Genomic DNA, 16599 nt, shown 5'->3' on the forward strand with positions numbered 1-16599 from the left:
GATTTAGGTGTAGGAAGTTGCTTCATAAGATGGCGTGTGATGTTAATGTTGTCCTCGATAAAGGAGTAAGTTTTTAGTTTGGTCTTATGTATCATATCCTGATCATGAAGCTATGGTATACCAAGTAAGATGTCACATGCATCTATGGTTTGCAACATCACATTATATCTCATTTTTATAATTAGCAACCATATAAAAAAAGACTAAGCATTAAGTAAGAATTGGTACCTCATCACGCTTCTTGAGCCATTAAATTTGATGCGGTCATGGATAATTGTGCTCCTTCAATTTAAGTTTTTCCACCATCTCCATAGATACAATATTTATACTACTCCCACCATCAATTAGTATTGTGCGTTAGTTACTACTTAGTGCGCTAGTGGTTACAAAAATATTGTGTCACAATCATTTCTCCTCATCAAAATGGTCTTGGAGTTGATAGCATAGTTTGTTGGATGACTAAGGTTTCACCTACTCCTAACAATTCATCTTTGCAACCTCTGAGATGATCAATCGCTTCATAGAACTAGCCCATCCAAATATCACCCTCTCTCTCATAGGCATGCTCTTCATCAACTTCTACTCTATAAATTTCTGTTAGCCAAATTAACTTTGACACCATGTGATTATATGTTCTATCCCCCTAAAATATACAATTTGAGTATATTTGTGGGGTGTTTTAACTTTTACTACCCCTTTCCCACCACCATTGCTAACTAAGTTAAGGTTTGGAAATGTTAAGAGACTTGGTTCCCACACCCTATAGGTGGCCTTCTGAAGTTAAAACTTATTGCCTGATGTTAAATTAGAGCCTCTTATAACTGAACTTTTCCTCCCAAGGCCTAGATTGATAATTTCCTCTTCCTTGAGGGCCAAAATGTAGGCATCATACATCTAATAAATGTCTTCGAAAGTAATTCATTCTAGATGTCTTGATTTAGCTCATTTAAGTAACGATTGATATTTTGATCTTTAAACTCTTGTACATTTGCCCTAAATGTCAAACTATAAAGCTCCTCATTGTAGTCACGGATTTCTCCCATTTCTTCCGATTCGACGCCTTTGATACAAGGTTCGGCATAGTTCACTGGTTAGAACTTTCGACATAGCTTCCTCTTCTTCTTCTCTCATGTATTAATTTTCTCCTTGCCTTGTCAAAAACAACCTTTGTATAAATCATCCCACTGTGCACAAGGATGGCCAAAAAATTAGTTGCTACTAGTTTTACCTTTTTGTGATCAGCTATATTCTTGTATTTAGAGATACTTTCTCAACGTTGCTCAGTCCACAAAAAATATCATTTACATGAAGTCAGCTATAGAACTTTTGAATATTAATTTTGATTTCAAATTCTCTTATCTTTTTTTAGGATTTATTGAATATCAATTTTGATTTCAAGTTCTCTTATCCTTTTCAAGGATCAAATAAATCGTTCTTTCTTTTTTGGGTAATTCAATGGGGAAGACGAGCCCCTATTAGTTTTCTTTTTTGGGTAATTCAATGGGGATGACAAGCCCCTACTAGTTTTCTAAATTGTTAGTGATTTTTGAATTCGTTTTTGGGTATTTCAATGGGGATGATGAGCCCTTACTAGTTTTTTAAATTGTTAGTGGTTTTTTAATGTGTTTTTTTTTAAATTGTTAGTAGTAAGAATGAATGGAAATCTAAATTACTAGTGATTTTTGAATGCGAAATTGTTAGTGGTAAGAATGAATGGAAGTCTAAATTGTTAGTGATTTTTGAATGCCATGGAAGTCTAAATTATTAGCGATTTTTGAATGCTAAATTGTTAGTGGATAAGAATGAATGGAAGTCTAAATTGTTAGTGATTTTTGAATGCCTAAGAATTTAAGCCCTTAAAAACTGAAGGGGCCATTGGAAGCCTAGAGACCTTAACTGAGGGGCCATTGGGAAGCCTAGAGACCTTAACTGAGGCATTTGCACATTTTTGGTGCTACCACCAACAACCCTCAAACCCCACACACAACAACACTCAAACCCCACACATTTCTCACAATTAGTTCATTTAATTCAACATTGGTGCTGTGCCACCCCACCAACAACCTCAACCCCCATTCTCAATTTAGTTAATTTAATTCAACATTAAAATACTAGAAGCGGAATTCGAAAATTGAACTCGGGACCTCCCGCACTCTATAATATGGGACGTGGATTTTCTTTGTGATTGGTGCTGAGCCTATCTAATGGCGGTTTCTTCTACTTCATTCGTGCAACCCCAATTAAGAAGCTTTGGCCATGGCTTGAGGCCTGCGCATTCCCCTGGAAATTCTCTCTTTTTTTCTTCTTCTCCTTCGTCTTCTTCTGCAGTCATGTTTGGTTCGAGAACCAGTCCTAAAGGGATTGTTTTCAACTCTTCTTCTAATGAATCTGGTTCTTTTATGGATGCCAATGCAAGGTATAGCCATACCCATTAAGATTATTGGGTTTCTGTCTTTATTCTTCGGTTTCTGTGTTTTTCTGAGAGAGAGAGAGAGAATTCTTGGGTTTCTGTCTTTAATTTTTTGGTTTCTGTGTTTTAGAGAGAGAGAGAGAGAGAGAGAGAGAGAGAGAGAGTTTTTGGTATTCCTAGAGACCCACATGGAAGCTGTGGCATTTTGTTTTTATTTTTTTCCTCTCTCTTTTACTTGCTTCATTTTTGTACATTTTTTCTTTCCATTTTCCTTTTGGTATTGGTTGAGCACAGTAATATATGCGCATATATCCACCATATTAATGTAAGCGAGATATATGAAATTTTGGATTTGGGTGTCGTTTCTTCTTTTCTTTTCATATGCTTGTGGAGAATGGCCCATTATTATCAAATGAGAAATGCTGAAGAATTTTTGTTCAAATGATATGGGGAGTGATTTGATAGACTTATTAAACTCTCAGGGAAACTTGGTTTGTTAGTGATCTTGAAGGAGAGTGTATTGATAGTTATGTGTATTCTTGATGTGGTGAAAATGTTATGGGGTTTATCTTGTCTTTCCAAAGGAGCAGCAATATGTTTGAACTACTAGTATTTTAAGAATAGAAATGGGCATGGGCCTGGTGCTATGAGCGAGGCGAGTTAAGCCTGAATGTGGTGTACACAGTAAGGTGCATTGTTGGTGATTTTAATAAATGTTTTTTGATAAATATTGATCAAATTTTCACTTATTGGCCTATATTATTCATTTTCTGGATGCAAATCAATCTAGATTTGATGAATTTGGATCAAAGCTTATGGGAATTTATTCATCGATTTTTGGTGAAAAAGAGACCTGTATTTTGAACCAATCTACCTAAACAGGGACTGCTCTTCATATTCCATTCAAATCGATTGAAATCTGTTGAGATTTGTCCTACAAGATCCCTATACTTATTTGTAGGATAGAATGGTAGAGATCAAGATATCTGGCCCGAAAAATCTCAATTCTTATGAGAAAACAAATTTTCAGAACAGACCCTAATCAATCTGCCATTCTATCTATTTCTCCCTCCTTTCGTTTTCCCCAAATCTGTTGAAAATTGGTTCCATCTGATCATGATTCAACCCTCTTTAATAACCTATGACGATTTGTTTGATTAATGGCTGTATAATGATATTCTTGGCTTGAAATTTTGTAGTTTCTTGAGAAAAACAGTATACCCTGCGATTTTTTGGTGACAATAAATATCTTTTTTTTCGAGAGAAAAAGTCATCGTTTATATTAATCTCAATATTTTTTATTTTTCAGTAATGTTTCTATTTTTTTTTTTTCTGATTTTTTCAAGCATAGATGATATAGGGCTTGAAACTTGGCTCAGGCCAGTGGTGATTACTTGGCCCGAATTGATTTCCAAAATGCTGGTAAGGATCTGTTAAGTTCCCATAGTTGGTCTTGTGAAGGGATTGTTATGTTTGACACCTTTTTTGTTTTTTAAAAATCTTTTTAATGTTTGCTGCCTCTGAACAGTTCTCTTGATTCTAGTGGACATGCAACTGGTTATTGAACATTCATTTCCTTTGGATAGTTTCAAATAATTCTTGCACAGAAAGACTTTTGTCCTTAATTTCAAATTGTTATCTGCTCATCTGCCATCATGCATTTGATTCATTAATTCATATGTGCACTTAACTAATGATTTATCATATGAATAATGTCACAATTCACACTATTCACAATAAATTGTATGCATCTGTGGAAATTGCTATGGTTGGTCTCGTGAAGGGATTGCTATGTTTCAGATTTTCTGTGCTGATGGCCTCTAAACAATTATGTGCTTGCTAGTGGGCATGCAACTGGTTCTTTGAACATTCACCACTGCCCAATTCAAGGAATGCTTTCTTTTTTTGAGGCTTTTGGCAGCAACTCAAGTAGTTCTTCTTTTGATTGCAACTCCTATATTTCTTAAACAAGTAGACTTTTGTTCTTAATGTCAAATGGTTACCTCCTCATCAGCCAACATGCTGTTAATTCATTTATTCACATCGATGTGCAATGTTAATGATTTCTCATATGAAAGTAGGACTATTCACAGTCATATAAGGAGTCCGCGAAAGTATGTTACTCAAATAAAATATCCATAGAAAATATACTTTTTTTAATAAATTGTTTCGAGTTATCATGGTTTTCAAACATGGAAGGCATGGTAAAACGAGGTCATCAAGTTTAAAAAATAAAAAATAAAAATAAATTGGGGCTCTTTCAGCTCACGCAATGCATTTAAGCTATGTTCCTATGGGAAGTTTAGTGTCTGTTTCAATTCTTTGCACTTTTTGTTTCTCAGGAAGTTGTGAAAGTGTGAATAGGCTTATTGCTATTTCTTTTCTTGCTATTATAGTCGATAAAAGCAGATAACATACTATTATAGTCCCTTTGGTTGGGTTTTGGTCCTTTGAGGCTATTCTTTGTAGGGTTGTTTTCTAATTGGGTGGACATGTTTCTGCTTATGTCCTGGTTGATCTAGGTCTAGAAACAGTGGTGTTGGCATTTCATTCACTTCCGTTGAGGTGAACAATAAAAAAAAACAAAGAAAAAAAGAAAAAAGGAATGGAAACTTGATTTGGTGTTCTTATGGGACACATCACTAACGATTGCCCCTCCACTAGGCTTCAGTGGTTTCAAAGAATTCAAAAAGACATTCCTTTATAATTACAAAAAAAGGCATACACCTTGATGGACTGAAGGAGAAAAACCTTATCTTGATTTTTCAATGGCAACTCCTAGTTTGTAATAAACTAATTAAAAAAAAAAACTCCTAGTTTGTAATAAACAGGATAATTGCTTTATCTTTGCCATTTTTTTCTAATTGGTCTACATCATCGCTATGCAAATAGTTATGCAGCATCACTACCTACTTGAAAATGTTGATTAATCACTCCACAGGATTCATCTGTCAACACTATGATATTTTCAAAGTTTGAAACCTCTCTATATTTACTTCTCTTCATTATACAGGCCCCAAACATCGACTACCACAGCCTTCGATTTGGTGTCTCGAGAAATTGCCATTCCAAAACGATCATTCAAATGGCAAAGGGTATTGCTGAAAGTGAGTGGGGAGGCGCTTTGTGGAAACCATGAACAAAATATTGACCCAAAGGTGGGAATGAAACACTTCTAATAATATGTAGCCATAGTTTACTCTATTATGTTGCCTTCATAATGGAGTTAGACACAGCTTTGTGATTCTTATTTAGTCATGTTATTATCTATGTTACCTTAGCCATGGGCACGGCTGTTGGAATCCGATGCATGTCAAGGCACAAGACATGACTTAAATAATAAATGTATGAGGTTATTTATTAATATTCACCTTATGTGGTGGTCCCCCTTATCCTTCAACCAGGGAAAAGAAAAATGTAATTAACCTTCACTATTGAAGGTTTAGACAAGAAAGGTAGTTTTACCAACATTTTTTTTTTGTTGGATTTGTATTCCTCCATCATAATCGAACTCATTGCTACCTATGTAAACTGCCAAACATCCCAAATCACTCTCCCCCTTCCTACAATCTCTTACCTGCAAGATCAGGAAGCCCACTACCTAATTTTTTGTTCGTTTTAGAGAGAGAAATATATGGAGAGGTGGCACATTTTCCCCTTTTTTTTGGCTAGGTTTTAGAGAGTGAAACCGCCCATCTGCTCCTTTACTGTTGATTTGAAATAGATGACTCATTTGCTATTGGTTTAGAGAGAGAGATGGCCCCATTTAAGCACAGAGAGAGAGAGAGGTTTCTAATTCTCAAGAAGAAAAAATTTAAAAGGATTGACTTAGGGATTGTTTCTTTGATTGGTGGAGTGAGAAAGGAAGACAGTCGTTGCAACAGCAGAGAAAAAGCCCCAGAGTGAAGCGGTTTGTACTTGTTTATGTAGTGAGATGCCTGCCTAACCCACATAGAGAGAGACAGATACTTATCTTCAAAGAAAATGAAACAAGTTTTATCAAATAGTGTACTATAACTTGACGTTCTTTTTGTTCACTTCTATGTATTTGAAAATGTATTTTTTTGTCAAATTTATTTTAATTTTTTGAGTTGAATATATCATTATGTAAGAGTTACAAACTTTGGCGGTAGATGGCTTTATCGGACATTCCAGAGTGTCTTAACTTTTCTATAATGGCATACATGCATGACACTAATCATACAAGTGCCACTATGGCTTGGAGTATCTTATCATTCAACTCCACAAATCTTGGACAATTTTGGAGTGTCTGGGTAACATAGGTTAATATCTATGGAACTGTTGATAAATTAACTTCTATTCTCTTCGCATGCATTTGATATCTATTCGATTTGTGTGGGATATTCTCATAGGAATTCAGATTTTATACTATTTTTCTTCTTTGGGTATCTTGCGAGGATAAAGCTACTTGAAACTATACTCTGCTTTGCCGTTAATTACAGATTACGATGTCCATTGCAAGGGAGGTTGCTTCTGTTACTCGGCTTGGAATTGAGGTATATTGTTTGTTCTTCTTCCCTGATTTCATATATTCTAGGGACGGAAAGTATATCATTGTCTTAAGGACTATGGAAAACCATAGTCTCTGGGGTCATCAATCTGCAATTTAGACGATGGAGTTTGGTGGAGAGTGTGGTACCAACTAGAACCCTAGCAGTGAGTACCTCTCTTTTTCTCTCTGTTGTCAATGAACGTGTGATGACCCATTGTAGTACGATTTTCTATGGTCCTTTGTATTATAGTACGTTTCCCCTTCAGGAAAAATCTTACTCTTTTTTTTGACATGCAATTCCTTGAGTTTGGTTAAATGGTGTTACAATTGCAAGCTCTTTCAGGTTGCTATTGTGGTTGGTGGAGGAAATTTCTTTCGTGGATCATCTTGGGCAGGATGCAGCGGTCTTGACCGTTCATCTGCTGATTACATTGGGTATGGTTTGCTATATGATATCTGATGCATTCCTGTTGACTACAGATTGTTTCTGCTGCCTGAATGGAGTTTACCATTCTATTAGTTAGTCATGAGTGTTGATGTCTAAAAGATTTTCAAGTTCCATCTTTCTCTAATTAAATAGTTAGTGCATTAGTATAAAAAAACTGGATGGTTGTCGCTCTAAACTTGGTAGTAATAAATGTTTCAGTTGTTAAGTTGTTATAATAATAGTGTATTGGGACTCAGACGAGTAACTCGGCCTCACCCTATGGCGAGGTGAGTTCGGTCCCCAACTTGTCCCCACTCCCCACCCAAAAACTCCCTCAAAAAATATTGCAAAATGTTAAAACAAATCTAAAAAAATCAGAAATTTTCTTAATATCATATTTCCTAGCCAAAATCTAGAGAAGAAAGAGTTAGAGAGAGGGAGAGGGGTCCTGAAATTTTGGTGAGAAGAGTGGTGACCCATAAAATCTCTCTCTCTTTCTCTCCTCTTACATATTCCTATCTTCCTCTTCATTTCTTGCATCTTCCTTCTTTTTTCGCAAATAAAAGCCTGAGCTACTCGACACTAATACCAAGATCTTGGAGAGAGAAAGAGAGAAAGCTGTTGAAGAGTTTAGAAAGGGAATACAGCGGTTGGGGAATATGAGAAGCAGTGAAAGGGGAAGGTTTTTTTGGGGGGCACGGGGCATCCGCTGGTGGTCTATAGAGAGGGAGTGAGAGAGAGAGGAAGGGGGCTTCTGTGGGAGAACCGTGGATGTAGAGAGAGTTAATAGAGAGAGAGAGAGAGAGAGAGAGAGAGAGAGAGAGATCCCATAGATAGAGAGGGGGGAGTCTTCAGAAACGTGGTGAGAGGGAGGCCATGTGCTCTGAGCCCTCTCCTCTTACAGGTACATGGTCAAACTTACACCCCCTTCTCATCAAACTTACACCCCCTTCTCATTTTTAATTTCATGCCTTTTTTTATTTTTATTTTTATTTGTGTGTGTGTCTGTTTTGAAGTGTGACCTTGCCCTGGAGAGTCCACTTGAACTTTTCGGAGTAACTCGGCTCAGGCTAGGGCCGGGTCTTGGGGCCCTACCCAAGTTGTAGAACACTGTTTATTATCATATAATGTTGTTCATTTGTGATTGGTAATATCCATGATGCCCTGATAAGATGTTGAAATATTTATTCAAGCATTACATTTCAATCATATAGTGATATAATGTTATGTCCCAAGGGCCAGTTTGGACAGAGCAATTGCTTGGGATATTTCCATTGCCCTGCTACTCTTGAAATAGTGAAAGGGAAATTTGGTCAAGCTTAAATGTGTAAGTCGTAACTCTTTGCCCCACCTGGCCGTTATCTCTAGCTCACTTACGAGCGAAAAAACCTAGTTTTCCCTTTTCTTCAATTTAAAAGGTAAAGTTACTGAAATGTTTCACGTAAGCTGTCCATTCAAAGTTTACAAGGAGGCTAACACAGTTGTCAAGTTTCAACATGGATACAAGGTGTCAGACACGATCTTTTAAAAGTAGGCATGTCTGGCACCGTCAGGACCGCACATTCCATACTGTACAGTGATTTCATTTCAAGTTTCAACACAGGACACATTATTAAAATAAGACGTGTGTCGATTATTGACACGTGTCACGAACTAAGATATGCATGTCTTATAGGTTGACACTCTGATGCTAACTTCTTTTCATTTTTAAATACTTATTACTTTAGATTTGTTATCACATATATATTATTAATAACTTATTATAAATAAGTAGTAGCAATATGGATAAAAGCATAATCTGGTATATATGCTACTATTATTTTGAAAATGTACAAGTAAAACTTAATATAGGTGTGTTTTACACCTGCCTAACTGAGCCACACGTCTCACAACTGAGACACGTCAGATGATTTACTTATGTGTCTTAAACTGGGACATGTGTGTCTTAAAACTGAGACTCGTGTTGGGACCAAGACATGCGTGTCTTACGCAAACACTGAGCATGAGGGTGTCAAAATCTTTCTAGCATATTGTAACGGGCTTGTTGACAGGCTTGTCTGATAGAATTTCTATGTCTAACACTCCGAAACATGTTTAAAAAAAAAAAAGTTGGATCATTTTATGTTTATGAAGATACACAGTATAATGATATGACAAAGCAGTCTATGCTTAAAAGTGATATTCTGCAATCCTTTAGCTTATGAATGCATTTTCGTTTATAAAGATGTAATATCCTGGGGTTCTATATTATATGCATTAAATTGAACAAATAATAAGCAATTTGAAATATGTGGATGACTTCTTGTTGTGTCTTATAGCAGTTTGTGATTATGTTTATTTCAATTTGTTTTTTGTGTTAAGAACTGTGTAGAGTAACACAAATCCAGCAATCTATGGGTTTAAATGGAGGAGGTTGAGATTAAATGGATTCTCTTTGGTATGCGTGTGTGTCTCATAGATGCATTAGATGTCTATGACACCAATCTTCTGCCTGCCTAACTTGTAATGCAGGTGCACCTCCCTAAGGGCCTGCTTATAATTGTAACCCCCAAAACTGAGACCTTCCCCTTGGTTAATGTGACATATTTCTATTCATATGACAACCTAATGTGTAGATATTATATTACATTACAATTGTTAACTGCTAGTTGAAAATTACAGACCATCAGTGGAATGTTTGGATGCTACTAGTTACAGAATTCTATAATTGTCTGCTTTCTGTGTTTGATCTGGTAATGCCTTTGTCTTTTAGGCAATTTTCAATATATCAATCTTAATGTATCTCTTTTACCGAAGTGGAAGTAATTTTTTCTAATTATTTCTTCACTTTTAAGTTTCTGTTTGATACGTAATTAGTACTTGTGAATTATTCTCATTGTAAATTTCTTCACTTTTAAGTTTCTGCATTTGTGAATTATTCTCATTGTAAATTTCCTTTTCCTTTAGATACTAAATTAAGTTATTTGAAATCAGCAATATATTCTGAGATTGTGGATATAGTCAAAACCTTATTGGGTGCACTAATGAAAAAAGGAATTCTGGTTGACCAGGTGCTCTTAGTATTTTATTATTTGCAATAGCATGCATGTTTGATGTGTCTTTTTCTTTTTTTCTGTTTATTCTTTATATCTGTTCCCACTAAATCTAGGATTAGAAGTAGCTGTTCATGTGCATGTGAACTTCAATGTATAAGTATGACACGATAATTCATTTTCTGCAGCTTTCATTTGATTATGTCCCCCTTTGCCTAAGATGTTCTTCCTCTTGTTTTGTTTCCTGATTCCCGGCTGGAGTCCCAGACTTCCCTTCATGTAACTTCACATTCGAGAAACTAAAAGCCAAAAGCTGCATACATTATACTCGTACACATTGTGCATTATACTTAATTTAGAAAATAAATCTACAGATGTCGTAATTGGTCTAGGAGGTTATCTAGAGACAAGTAATAGAAGCCTTCTTATGATGCTTTCCTCAAAGTCTTATACGCTGAACATGGCCAGTGCTAATGGTTTTTTATGTGGTAGACGTTTTTTTTTAATAAATAATTCGGTAGAGATGCTTGCTTGTATTTATTAAGAAATCCTTTCCTTAATTGCTCGCTAGTCTTTGAAATTTGAATAATAGCTAGAGAATATGATTTATCATTTGCATACATTATTTTTACTTCAATTAGTGAATCTATGTGAAACGTGGCTTTTTATCAGCATGCTTGCCACTGTTATGAATGCAATTTTCTTGCAAGCAACCATGGAGAGTATCGGTATCCCAACGCGTGTCCAAACTGCATTTCGCATGTCTGAAGTTGCAGAGCCATACATAAGGAGAAGAGCAATCAGACATTTAGAGAAAGGAAGAGTAGTTATCTTTGCTGCAGGGATTGGAAATCCCTTCTTCACAACTGATACAGCTGCTGCCCTTCGTTGTGCTGAAAGTTAGAGCTCATCTGTCTTTTATTTGTAGAAAATTGTGACATAGGTCTATAGTCATAACAGTTGCAAGCATGGATATGACTGCAAGCATGCTTGCTAACCGTCATGGAGCTCATCTGTCTTTTATTTATCAGCATGCTTGCAACTTTTTATCAGCATGCTTGCTAACATGGCTTTTTAGTCCATTGGGTTAGCACTGTTAGATAATAGTGATGGGAATTGGAACCTCCTTTGGGTTCATGCCATTTTCTTATAGGTTCCACTTTGTCCTCATTATCATCCATTATTTCATTGGATGGTGGTTACCAAATAAACTGTGAGAATACCACTATATTCCTTTGGATTATGGTTTACCTTCCCTTATTTGTCTTGGTTTCGGATGTTTCCTTTATATTTGCCTTGTTTAAAGATGGTTTTTAATCCCTGTACTTTTTCTGAAATGATGGCGAGTGACCAAGAGTCAGTAATGAACAGGGGACCCCCCATGGGTTCACATAATATTAGTATGTGGTCCCACTTTCTCTTCATCAATGTCTATCCCATTAGATGGTGGTGACCCAATGGACTATGAGCATACCGTCATAGTTTACTTTTTTGTTTTGGGTTGTGAGATATTTTCTTTATTTGTCTCAGTCAAAGAGAGGTTTTAAACCTTGGTATCTTTTTCCAAAGATCTGCTTGCCTATTGAGAGGAATTTTGTGGGATTATGCATGTCACTGATCCACTGGGGTTGCGGTGCAGTAAATGCAGAGGTTGTTTTGAAGGCAACTAATGTTGATGGTGTCTACGATGATGACCCAAGACGAAATCCAAATGCTCGCCTCCTTGACACTCTGAGCTATCACGATGTAACATCTAAGGATCTTTCCGTCATGGATATGACTGCAATCACCCTTTGTCAAGAAAACAACATACCCGGTATGTTTACAATAAATGCACATGCTCCAGTATATATATATATATATATAAACACAAAAATACATGTACTTGAATGAGGAAGTTTCCTATCATGCTCGAAATTGTTTGAACACCGAATGACCTTACACTCATGGACAAATGTATTCATTTGTTAGTATTTTATGTATGGATTGATCTTAGAGTTAATTACCCCTCAAAATATGAATGTTAATGTTAGAATGGGCTGTGATGTGTATTTATCAAAACTAATTACTTTTTGTTTAAAATTATTTTAATGGGCAACTTAATCACTAAGTAGGGGTAAATTTGAAATTTTTACGAAAGTACAATAGCATTTTGAAAGTTAATATTTGGGAATTTTATTTGTAGAATACTTTTGTCTTTTAGTAAAAATTTTAACTTTACCTTTATAGAGATAACAAAGATATTTGCACACAGCCTTGATCAACAACTTGATAAGCAAGATGCAACAAAAAAGTAACCTTGTTTTAACCAAAGAAACCACATAGTAAATCCATCGTTTACAACATTGTTTGAAAATCCGCTCGATCGAATCAGTAACCGTCCGGTCAGATAAAAACCGGCCCCTTGCCAATTCCGGTTTCGGGCGGTTTTGGTGATCGGCCGGTATTTTAAAAATAAAAATTCAAAAAAATGTCTATAAAATCTCAAAAGTAAAGAATTTGATTAGTAATACATTTCATAATAATTTTTACATTATGGTAAATATTAAAAATTGTTTTGATCATTAATACTCAATTTTAAAATCCATTTTTCATTAAGGTTGACCTTCACTTGAATGTGTTTTGTTTTAATCATTCTTTATATGCTTTTCATATTTTAGTAGATTTTTTTTTGCATATTTTTTATTTTTTTCCACAATTTTTTGGCCACTCGGGACTTGCTCGATTAGAACGGTTGAATTGGCCGGTTTACCGGTTAGGCCAGTTAAACCGCTTTTGGCCCATGTCTAGTTAACCGTTCCGGTTCAATTTTGTGAACACTGGTTTACAATTCATTCTAACATTAACTTTTATGGTTTACAATTCATTCTAACATTAACTTTTATATTTGGAAGGGTCGTAAATTTTAGATTATCCCTCTATGTATATTTCTAAGAATTGGATGGAAATTCCCTATAAAGTATAAAGGCATTTGGTAGTTGCCTTGGCATTGAATGCCACATGGTTGATCAGATTCCTCATCTTGTGTTCTGGGATAACTACTAAGGACATCAAATGTCCTTGTTGAGAAAGCCTGTACAAAGGCTATGGTGACACAAATCCATGTTCAAATGTTACTCATGCGAATTGAATGCATACATGCATGAGTACGTGTATGTTTATAGATTTGGATAGAGATCTCATGATTGATTTATTTGGTCGTTTCAGTGGTTGTTTTCAACTTGACAAAGCCCGGTAATATATCGAAAGCTATCATGGGTGAGAGGGTCGGTACTTTGATCGGTGGGGAATGGAATTCAGCTACCATTTAAATGATCTTTCCTTTTGGACTGGATGGGACCATGATTGTCTGTGCAGAAGTCTCCTCATGCATGGGCATACTGGAATGCATGTGATGATGCTTATGGCAACGTTGATGGTGATGACGGTGGTAAGTTCAAACAATGCAAAAACTATAATGTTTTTGGCCTCAAATGAGATGAGGAACGCATGGTTCCAAAGTTTTGTAGGCCTTTGGGCATTTGGGTATGAAAAAAACTCAAAAAGTGCTGTCATGCCTAATTGGTTGTACATGAATTTTGTAGATTCAATATGTCAAAATGTGGACTTTTGCTGCTGTTGCCGCCGCCGCCGCCGCCGCCACCAAGACACAAGAAAAAGGTGAAGTTTTAAGTTTTATGGAGGAAAGCTGGAGCCTTGACCATTGTAATAAAGGCATAGACGTCTTTTTTGCCATCAACTTCTTGTGCTTATACTGTAGCTGATATGTCCCTTCCACTTGCCAGAGGGTAGAAATTTTGGACGGACCAATCATATTGTAAATATCAGATCCATTGAATCTCGAGATGTTATTTTGTTTTAGGAAAGTGAATTTTTTTTTTTTTTTTTTTAAGGGCAGGGTCGGGTTTGGATCTATTTGGATTTGGATCCAGATTTGAATCTGAAAAGTATACAGGACTTGGATCTAGATTTGGATCCGATTGGATCCAAATCTGGATCTAGATCGGATAGGATCCAAAAAATTATTTTATATCTATAAAATAATATATAACAAAAAAAATTATATATATATATATATATATATATATAATTGGGTTGGAACTTAATCGGGTTCAAATTTTGGATTCAGATCCAACCTATCAGATCCTATTGAATCTACACTGGGATCTGAATAGGATATGAAATTCGAGTTTCACCAAACTTGGTTAATTCTTAGCCCAACATGCAATCTATGTAGATCTAAATGTAAAGCGATGGGAGTTGAGATCCTTGCCAAAAAAAAAGAAAAGAAAAAAAGAATAAAAGGAAGAAAGTTATATAGATTATTGGGAAAATATTTCTTTATTACATATTTCTAACTTTCATATCTCATAAGATCCAAGAATTGAAAATATTAGTTTATCTTTTTTATCTAACAACTCTATCGAACTCTTTAACCATAAAATTTTTGACCCAAATAAATATTAAAATGACATTCTATTCAAATTCTATCTCTCTCTCTAAAACTTCATCTCTCTCTTTGCTTCTTGGTGAGTTTATCGGTCAAGGGGTTTAGCTTGAGGTCGAACGTGAGAACATCTTTTTATACGTGAGAGAGAGAGATGGAGTTTTAGAGAGATGTAATTTGAGTTTTAAGGAGAGAGAGAGAGTTTTGAGAGAGAGATGATGATGTGAGAGAGAGATTGGGTTTTAGAGTGAAAGAGATAAAGTCATTTCGTGAATTGTTGAGGTCAATAATACATGGTCAAAAGAGTTTAGAGAGTCGCAAGATAAAAAAGATGGAATCATTTTGCTTGCAAGTAACATTTTCATTTTTTAGATTTGATGAAATATAAAAGTTAAAAATAAAAAATAATAGAATATTTTCCTTAGACTATAAGATATTATGCATTTTTTATCAAAAAAAAGGTTGTAGATGATCACATGAGCCCCAATACTAGTGCCTAAAATTTGCCTTCACAAGGATTCAAAATGATTAAATATCTAAAAATTGAGCATGCCCTCATGTCAACGGGCCTGGACAAACAAGAGCGACCTTTTTCCTCTGTAAAAGAAAGTGATAATACTATGCTGAAAAAGAAAAGAAAGGACTTATGTTTTTTAAAAAAGGGCAAAAGGGTATTGACATATGGATACGTACCTAGTGGTCCAAAAATAATGGCTTGATGTATAGCCCCAACTGCCTCATATTTATATATATTTACAACATACATTGTATGATGTTGAGTGATGAAGAGGCCGACGCTTCCCTAACAGTTGTCCTTTTTAACGTACCAAAACCTCGATTGATTCAAGCTGCCCCATCCCATTTTATTTTAAATAGAAGCTGACCCATCTCTCTCCCTAAAATGTTTATTAGGAGAACAAGAGGCACCCCCGGTGGCACATAAAATGAGCTGGTGCTTTGGGTGTAATACCATTGAGCGCCAAGATGAAATCGCGGATTTTATTTATATTTTTTTTCATTAAAAAGTAGGGCTACAAATTTCTACTTATTTATTTCTTTGGAAAAAGTGCCCCGGTTTAATTGGTTAGTACTTGACAACTTACAATGCGACGTCCTAAACACAATATTTTTTTAGTACAAGGTCACAATCTTTTTTAACACAATATTTGAAAAATTTTATTTTGGATTTTGTGTTCAAAATGACTTTATCAACGGCTCAATTTCAAATCTAGCCGTCAATAATAATTATGACTTCATTATATATATATATATATATATATATCGTATTTATTTTTAAATAATATTTACGGCACATAGAATTGTGTCCCTTTCAATTTATAAAACTCGATAAGCGCAAGTCCAACTTGACCCCAACAACCCAACCCCCTGCCCTTTCTCTCTCTCTAAAGCTTATTTTTGTTTGATTTGATGGGGTGTGGACCTCGACTATGCAGTGTCGTGGACAACGCCCTAACCATTAATCCAAAGGTGAGATGCTCCGATTCATTGGAAGGAGTTAAAATGACATAGAGGTTCCGACTTCTTGGAAGGAGTTAAATGAGAGAGAGAGAGAGAGAGAGAGAGAGAGAGAGAGTGAGTGTGAGTGACTTCAAAGAGCTCGAATTTTTCTCAACTCTGGACCATGTTTTCTTTTTTCCATAAATAAATATAATAAAAAAGAAAGCATTACTAAAATTATTAGGGTGGCCTAATCATTTCCATTAATACAAAATAATTATTTTTTGAGTTTCATTTCACTGGAATACCTCT

General features: G+C 35.5%; 1 protein-coding gene across 1 annotated transcript; it reads left to right on the top strand.

Annotated features, from left to right (window-relative positions):
- The first annotated feature begins 2133 nt into the window (after positions 1–2133).
- Positions 2134–14248, top strand: LOC18444374 (Amino acid kinase family protein). The gene is made up of 8 exons (XM_011628824.3): positions 2134–2416; positions 5424–5568; positions 6874–6927; positions 7267–7358; positions 11055–11281; positions 12022–12198; positions 13590–13812; positions 13967–14248. Exons 1-7 carry the CDS (start codon positions 2205–2207, stop codon positions 13691–13693), a joined length of 1011 nt encoding a protein of 336 aa, XP_011627126.1. The 5' UTR covers positions 2134–2204; the 3' UTR covers positions 13694–13812; positions 13967–14248.
- Positions 14249–16599: the final 2351 nt, after the last annotated feature.

This window comes from Amborella trichopoda, chromosome 11, assembly GCF_054954075.1.
Source record: "Amborella trichopoda isolate Santa Cruz 75 chromosome 11, AtrichopodaSantaCruz75HAP2 v2.0, whole genome shotgun sequence".
Lineage (NCBI taxonomy): Eukaryota > Viridiplantae > Streptophyta > Magnoliopsida > Amborellales > Amborellaceae > Amborella > Amborella trichopoda.